The 8,588-nt window shown below is 46.0% G+C and overlaps 1 protein-coding gene across 1 annotated transcript; it reads right to left on the reverse strand.

Moving 5' to 3' along the window:
* Nucleotides 1-767: 767 nt before the first annotated feature.
* Nucleotides 768-7,061, reverse strand: syngr3a (synaptogyrin 3a). Its single transcript, XM_071896813.2, has 4 exons — nucleotides 6,960-7,061; nucleotides 2,997-3,231; nucleotides 1,197-1,342; nucleotides 768-986 (listed from the first exon to the last, which is right to left on the reverse strand). The coding sequence occupies exons 1-4, from the start codon at nucleotides 7,059-7,061 to the stop codon at nucleotides 768-770; spliced, it is 702 nt and encodes a 233-aa protein (XP_071752914.2).
* Between the last annotated feature and the right edge of the window lie 1,527 nt (nucleotides 7,062-8,588).

Consider the following 8,588-nt stretch of genomic DNA (forward strand, 5'->3'; position numbering starts at 1 on the left):
AGTAGCTAGCCTACCTATGAACCTGCCTACATACCTACATATCTACAGAATGTGAGATATTGCACTTGGTCACAAAACATTGTCGTCGTTGTTGTTGTTTTTTTTACAGCATGTGGAAATCTACTAGATTAAGTCACTGTCTGAGACACACAGTACAGTATGGCACTTAGTTGATCTCTAAGTTCGGAAACATGCAGATTCAACACGCGTATCACTTTTAACCGCAGCGGGGGGGGGGGGGGGGGGGAGGGACCTAAAACATCCCCCATTTTGTTTGGCATGAAAGGAGATGTTGACACTTCTTCAAGGTGTTGAATGGATTAAACAATGAGGAATATTAAGGAACTGTATGCGAGTGCCTTCTGCACTATATCTGGTACTAGGACTTGTGGTAGGACTCTTTTTTTTGTGTGAAGTGGAAACAGTGTTTGAATGCTGCAAAGTGACCTCCTCTCCTGTGTTTCCTCCTCTCGTTCATTCTCTCTCTTTCTCTCTCTCTCATCTACACTGATCTGCAGACACTGGAAATCGCTAAAGGCTATCTGTCTATCGAATTCTACGGAGTTTGTGCAGATAAGAGTTGGAATGTTAAGGAAGGAAAGGAAACAAGAGGAGGAGACGGAGGGGGAGGAGGCCACTTTGACACGATCTAAACTCAGCCCGGATCAACGGATGAACAACATCACGGAAAAGCCATTTTCTTCCACCCTCCTCTCACTCCGTGTCCCTCTCCCCGTCTTCCTCTTCCACCGTCTCGTCTATCTGATCTAGTAAATGGGGACCTGGTACGTGGGCGCTGCGTTGTTCTCGGTGAACGGCGGGCTCTGGTAGGTTTCCGCGGTTTCGGTGGTGGTGGCGGTGCCCCCCGCCGGTGCGTTGGAGGGGTACGGCTGGACGGGCGCGGCGCCGTCCATGTGCTCCGTGGTGAACAGGGTCATGTCGGTGCCGAGCAGGTACTTCTGGACCGCGCGCACCGTCAGACCAGCCTATAGGGAGACAGAGAGAGAGAGAGAGAAAGATAGAAGAAGAGGGAGTGGGAGCAGGAGAGAAGAAGAATCCCCACTTTGTGATTTAGGGTGATAAGACAGGTGTATTTTTAATTTTAGTAGTTCTATCCAAGTGTATGTGTATGTAATGAGCATCTGTTTGCGTTTGCGTGTGTGTGTGTGTGTGTGTGTGTGTGTGTGTGTTCTTACCCAGGTGATTATGGAGAAGAAGGAGAAGGCGATAGCGGCCCGGGCTGCATCTGCCCCCTGGTTGAGTGGCAGCTCGTCCGCAGTGGTTCGAGACCACTGATTGGCCAGGAAGCAGAAACTCACAAAGTACAGGAAGGCCCAGAAACCTGCCAGAAACCAGAAACAGTTGGAGCAACGTTAGAACAGAATTAAGGTAACTTCCACGTGAACTTTTGACACAGCTGAGACCAAAAAAGCATGCACTGCAGGTTTTGATTTCTCAAAGCGCGGCCAGCTGAAGAAGGTCTTTGTTCCCTTTTGAAATGAAAAATATTCTCATTTCTTTGGCACTTTGTATGTCAAGTTACTATATATCTATTTTGGAAAAATGTTGCTACCTGAAATACATCAGGGAATATTTGAAAAACATAAATGATTCTGTCCACAAAAGATGAACTATTTTATAAGCCAATGTCTTACGTAAGATGACTCCTAACTTCAATAACCATACTAGCAGTCAATATGGGAGAGTGGGTGTCATTTATTTTTAAATGGTGGCTATCTCATTTTGGAACGAAACTCTTCATTTCCTCTATTAGAGAGGGCTGAAGATTACTGTAGAAATTTATAGCCTTTTCTCTAGTGGTCTTGTGGTGAAGAAATTGATCATCTGGAACAAAGAAGCAGGCCTAGTTTGCCTAGAGGCATTTCGGGGGGGGAAACCCAGCCTTTCGATCTGGTTTCACATCAAGCACTGATATAGGAAGTGCACTGGATTGGATATCTGTATGCGTGCCCACTCACTGTATGTGTATGTACAGTATGTGTGTGTTTGTGTGTGTGTTTGTCTGGATGTAGCTGGTTTATCTAGATGAGAGTCACTGGTGCCCCTCCAACACTCACACACAGTTTGGAGGCCCACCCTCATTTTAAAGAATACTAAAATTCCCACACATTACGGTCACTACAGGTAACTCAAAGTTGATATATTTGTATCTATTAGCGTCATTGTAGTAGCCTAGTGGCTTATTCACTTATTCCTATTAGTAACAAAGTGTATCACTGCAAAAGCCTGTTTGACACAAGGATAGGCTAACCATGAAATGTCCAAACTGCAGCTCAAGAGATGTGAAGGACGGCCATATTGGAGGTCTTCAGCTCTCTGGCAAGTTGCAACAGTGGCTGTGAACGGCGAATGGCGTTTCTACACGTACAACTTGGCCGTCTCAAACAGTATGAAACAGACTTAGTTAATTTCTGTTCTGTTTTTGACTGGGAACTGGTCACTTCCCCAGTGAAACACGTTGATTTTGTGTTTAAATAATGTGAACTTGCTAGCTAACCATAGTATCTGGTCAGTTAACCATCACTACCTTGTTGTAAACACATCTGACTAGCTAATGTATTTAGTAGAATCTCGCGTTAGTAGTGACTAGTGACATGTTAACATTGACATCAGTGCTTTTTAAATTAGCCTGCTAGCTCGTTAGCTAGCTACCGAAGCCAGGTGTTTGTTCAGTTAGGAGCTGACTCTTCAACTTGTAGTGGTTTGACACCAAAGGGACATGGGCTAAAGACAACAGTTTTCTGTGTCACAGTAACCTAAATTTGAGAACAAATCTATCTTATCAGACTCACTTTCACAACTTTCACTAGATTCAATTTTTGACCTACACCCACACCACAACAGTCTTTTTCAGGTATCTCTCTTTTTCTAGCCAATTCTCCCCCGGACCTCCATGATGGCTTGAAAACATGGTTACTAGGACATTTGTGCCGCTGCTACAAAGCCTCTATATGAGTGTCCATGTGTCTCCTTACCTGAGAAGCCTATCTCCAGCATCACGGCCTTCTTCCTGTCTTTGACGGAACTGATGGAGGAGAACTTGTAGTCGAGCAGGAAGAAGAAGGAGCAGGCCAGCAGGCCCACCAGGCCCACGAACACGCCGTAGTTACACGCATCGGCGTTCTTGTTGAAGACGCAGTGGAGACGCTCGCTGCCCATGTTCACGTAGCCTTCGTTCACGATGGAGGCAAAGACCACCAGTGAGAATATCTGTGGGAAGGGGGGCAGGAAGAGGTTAGGAAGGAGTGGAGGAGTAACCGTGGAAGAGAGGGAGAGGAGTGGGGAGAGAGGAGGAGTTGAGAGGGGAGAGGAGAGGAGAAGGGAAAGGAGATGAGGAGATGATGAGAGGGGATGGAGTGAGGAGGAAAGAGGGGAGGGGAAGGAGGATTGGGGGAGGAAGGGAGGTAAAAGAAGAGAAGAGGGTTGGATGGAGAGAGGGAAACGGGGAAGGGAATGGGGGAAGTGAGGGGGGAGAGGAGTGAGAAAAGGTGGAATAGGAAAGGAAAGGGGGAAAGAAAGAAAGAGGGAGATGGAAAGCAATGAGGCTACAACTATGAACTGTGTGAAGTTGACATTGACATATCTATGTAGAAATCACTTTATGTCATCTTGTGAGGTTTGAGTCAGTGAGTGAGTGAATGAGTGAGTGAGTGAGTGAGTGAGTGAGTGAGTGAGTGAGTGAGTGAGTGAGTGAATGAGTGAGAGAGTGAGTGAGTGAGTGAGTGAGTGAGTGACTGAGTGAGAGAGAGTGAGTGAGTGAGTCAGTGAGTCAGTGAGTGAGCAAGGACACAAGCTGCAGATTCATACAAGATACACACAAAGTAATATATCATCACTGTCAGATGAAAACCTTGTAACTCCAATTTAAGTGATTTTCATGTTTTTACTTCAATTGAAGGATTAAATGTTCTTCTTTGGGTTGAAAAAATTCTACAACCCTTAGGCTTATGAAACCTTTTCAAACCCCACTGTATAAACTCTAAAATACATGTTGACCAAGCTGAGAACAAGGCTGTTTTTCTCAGTTCCTGAAAAGCTGACATTTCACAGATACAAGGTTTTCACCCGACGACAGCGATATGTTCAAAGAAACGCAATCTCACTGTCTCTCTCTCTCTCTCTCTCTCGTACTCTCGTTCTCTCTCACACACACAAACAAAACAAACGCACACAGCGTTTGCAGCCTCACTGGAAAACCCCATAGCAACACAGCGGTACGCCAGAGCATCTCTGTGAGCGTGCTCAGAACAAAGGCATGACCTAATTTCCTGTCTCTCTCTCTCTGAGTGACTGAAGAGGTGGATGCTTCACTTCCCCGGAAGAATCACACGGACCTGAGGCGGTGTGTGCGCGTGTGTGTGTGTGTTTATATGAATGTGTGTGCACATGTGTACAGAAAGAGGAAGGGAGGAGGTCTCAGTGTATATTATGGGTGTGTTTGTGTGTGTGCAAGCATGCGTGTGTGTGTGTTTATCACATGCTCCAGAGGTGAACATGAGATCGATAGTGGGTTTTTTTTATGTTTTTTGATCAATATTTTCCACTAAATTAAGCTATCAGGGCAATTACTCTGTCATGTCATCCACCAACACAGCTAAATCCTGTTCTGCTAATATTCCCTTTCTCTGTTACTTTCTCTCAGTTTATCCCCTTATCGCCACACTCTCTCATTCTATCTCTTTTCTATTGTTTTCCATCAATAACAAGCTTCTTTAACTCTCTTTCCTTACTCTCTCTGTCTTTCCCTCTCTCTTTCATTCTGACCTCCCGTACTGACACTGATCAGCTGACTAACACTTGGTGGCAGAATAGGGCCATGTGACCCACACACACACACACACACACTCACACACTCACACTGGGGGGTTTAGGTCATATGATGGAGGAGGAACACTTTAATCCCACAATGGGACACTGTCGGCTCCACATTTTAAAACGAACCATATCTGTGTTTACACAGCTTTCAATAGATACACAGCTGTTATTACTGAGTCGGCATAATAAAGTTGATTATGTGCTGCTTAATATGGGTCGGGACCCAAACTGATGGGCCTCCACATTAAAAGAGAAGCATTTACTAATACACAGAATCTCATGTAGCTGTATATTTGATTACAAGCGACTGCAGCTTGGCCTTTCTGGTATAAAAGGAAAATTTCACTCTTGGCCTCGTCTTACTTCTACTTTAGTTAACAATATTTCTCAGAATGCCTTTCGACAACCCACAGAAAGAGCCTGAACTTGTTGCATTCAGCTGTGGGTTTTACATGCAGGTGGTGAGAACGATAGCAATAGTGATGATAGTGGAGTGAGAGTTTTTCAGTCGAGAAAAAGTGAGAGTTGGGCGCCTTGCTCAAAATGTGTCTTGTGGCTGCATTGCATTCTGGTCTATTGAGGCTGCTGTCAGTGGAGAAATTGGTCTCTCTGCCTCTTCTACGGTGGATTTCTCCCTGTATGATTGTTGAACGTCTCTTGGTGCAAAATGAGTCTAGAAAGAAGACCTCGCTCTTTAATTCAGTGGGAATAAGAAAAATACACCACCAAATAACTATATGGGCCCAGAAATGCAAGGTACATCACCAAGAGCTGTTTTAAACCATGTTAAAGTGTTTTGGGTGGATTCTTCCTTTAAGCTTAGACCTTTGAATTAGGCCCACATCACCTACAGAAGGTTTAGTAGTAAATTCTGTTGCTCCAGAACCATCCCGCTCTAACCCTAACCCATTCACCCGCACTAGACCCAATATATGAAAAATATAATGAACCTGGGTCCTGGAATAAGAGACTCGCTTTCTCATTTGGATGAAAAATGATTTAAATGTTTTAATAACAGTGAACCTATCAAGTACTGTAAAGGTGTTAGTGCTTTAAATGCAGTGTGAAGAATCAAGGGATGCTGGAGGACACATTGCAAAGGAGTGACACACACACACACACACACACCCTGTCTTATCTTGGGTAGCCTAAAAAACCTGTTGCCCTAAAATAGCGCCTTGCCATCATGGAAAACATGAGGCTACAACCAGGTTAAACCATAGCCTCTCACAACAAGCCTGAACACACACACACACACACACACACACACACACTGAGCACACGCTTGGATTTCCCTCGGTGCTTTCAGCCTGTGTGTGATCCCAGATTTCCTCCCCATGGCTGCACTGGTGAAGAAGACCTTCTCCGTGTCACCCAAAGGTGATGCGGTAAATCAAACGTCAGGAAACAGCGCGTCTCCCGCGAGCCCGGCGTGCGTAATGATGATCACCGACCAATCACAGGTGGGAATGACGGACGACGACCGTTTCGGGTAAATCGGCACGATCATTAGCTCTCCGCTGAAAATATGATCCCGCATATGAAATCAGAGGGTCTGTGCGGTATAGGATGCTATTAGATTTTAGAGAGGGGGAAAAAAAATCAATAGATGGTATAGAGAACAGCGACGAGGCTGAGGAATGCTGTAGGATGAATATGGTGGTCTTCCTCATTTCTACACAAACACCAATGTATATACGGGCCCAGCCTATTACACATCTCACATTGGTAAAAGCACTGCCAGGCACTTTGAAAAAAAAGATAGTTTAATTTCACAGCGGATAGGTCGGTTCTTGCCCAATTAAAACATCTGTAATGAAATCAATTTTATGGCCCGCGTCCAGTTTGATACCCAGCAGAATGACAAATAGCCACTAGGCGTACACCCTATGACACATTTCATTATTAATATACACTGATATAAACCGTTATTCCACCGTGACTTTCGATACAGACCCTGCCCATCAATTATCGGCGGATTTTCTAGAGCCTATTTGCGGTGAGAACACGTCACGGGTCCCGCGAAGCAACGACAACAGAGAGGTACCCCCCCCCCCCCCCCCCTCCCCACCACCACCACCACCACCACCACCACCATCGGTACCGTAAAAACCCGGTCTCACCCAGGACAGGACTCTGAGGATGGTCTGCGGCTGCTTGGCGAAGGCAATCGGGTCGATATTGGCTCCGGCCCGGCCCGCTCCGAACGATCCCACTCCGTCCATCTTCTGTCGCTCGCTCGCTGCGCTCCTCTCGGCTCCACGCTCCCGGCTCCACGGCTGGATACGCTGCTGCTGCTGGCTGCTGCTGCTGCTGCTGGAGCTGCTGCTACTGTAGGGACGGGTCCTGCGCGCACCCGAGAGCGAGCGGGCGCGGGCGCGGACACGGTCACGGCTGCGCTCTCTCTGGAGCGAGCTGGGCGTGCATGACTTGACGTGCCCGCGCTATAGTCTGTGGTTCCTCTGCTCCCCTCTTCCCAGTCTGCAGATGTGTAAACAAAGAGGAATGAATGGGATATATTTCGAAGGTTACTAGGCTACACAGTATCAAACAGAACTATAAACATATATAATGAGTATTTTTGGGATATTAAAGTGATACCATAGGAGATTTAAAAAAAAAAAAAAGTAGGCTAGACAAGGTCACTATCAACTCACTATTGAGTACCATTGACACACTATAAACTCTACTCTCTACTCTTCAAGAACCTTGCCTGGAACAGGGACAGGCTGGGAGTGGTGCTCGCTGATGAGCAACTGGTGGCTGGGTGACCCTCATAGTTCGGCCGGGCACAAGCCAAAAAAGCAGTGCAAGGCTGTTTCCTTGTGGGCTCACTGGGAGGGATTTTGGCAAAGTGGCTTGTGGAACATGAAACATGACCATTCTGGTGGGGGAAGGAGCCTGAACTGGGGTGAGAGGTTGAAAAGTACCAGCTAGAGGCAAGCCAAAAAGGTTGCAGCTGTGGTAGGTGCAGAAGCAAAAGCCCCAGGTGTGGGAGGAGTATGGAGAGACTATGGAGAATGACTTTCAGGTGGCCTCAAAGAGGTTATGGAAAACCATTCTGTGACTTAAGAGGGGAAGGCAGGATATGACCCAGGCTGTTCTCAGTAGGGACGGAGAAACGCTGATCTTGACTGGAGGCATAGGCGGCGCTAAAATTCCCAGGATTTTCATAAGACAAAATTAAGCAAACCACCTAAACAGCTCGACTGGCACTATGAAATAAGAAAGGCCACATCTTGCCATGAAATATAAAATTAGAATCAATGCATTAAGCTCAAAATTATTACAATTATCGCTGGTATGGCCACATTGAGATAGCGCAGTAGAATAATTCCATTCATTCTTCACACAGAAGCAATGCTCACCTTAGACATCTATTCTGAGGTCAATTATTTGCCTTTACCAGTCAGAGATGTTTGTTGTTATTGTTTAATAAGAGCATCACAGTAGGATGACAGAAGTCTGTGTTATGAGCGCGCCTAAATTGAGGTGTTGAGCTGTTGAGGCCCATTCACACCTAGAGTGGCAACTGATAACTATAAACTACTGCGTTCCACCTGCAGCCTCTAATTTGAACGATGTGGTGCGCATTTTCGAAGCGCTGCGCAATTACGCACACCTCAACCAGTGTACCTTGATAGCCTATTGCACAACCAGCATCAGGCTCTTGCTAAATTGGTAGACAAACCTCTTTGTTTTTGTGCACACATGGTAGGCTATTCCGCGAAGCTTCCACGTTTCTACAGTAA

The sequence above is a fragment of the Centroberyx gerrardi genome, chromosome 7, assembly GCF_048128805.1.
Source record: "Centroberyx gerrardi isolate f3 chromosome 7, fCenGer3.hap1.cur.20231027, whole genome shotgun sequence".
NCBI classification, from domain to species: domain Eukaryota; kingdom Metazoa; phylum Chordata; class Actinopteri; order Beryciformes; family Berycidae; genus Centroberyx; species Centroberyx gerrardi.

What these genes read in the sequence shown, in the direction of transcription:
- syngr3a (XM_071896813.2), bottom strand. Translation starts at nt 7,061, where the DNA reads ATGGACGGAGTGGGATCGTTCGGAGCGGGCCGGGCCGGAGCCAATATC. An exon ending in TCCTCAGAGTCCTGTCCTGG is followed by an intron (nt 3,232 to 6,959) that starts GTGAGACCGGGT and finishes CCCTTCCCACAG; the next exon opens with ATATTCTCACTGGTGGTCTT. An exon ending in TCTTCTCCATAATCACCTGG is followed by an intron (nt 987 to 1,196) that starts GTAAGAACACAC and finishes GTCTCCCTATAG; the next exon opens with GCTGGTCTGACGGTGCGCGC.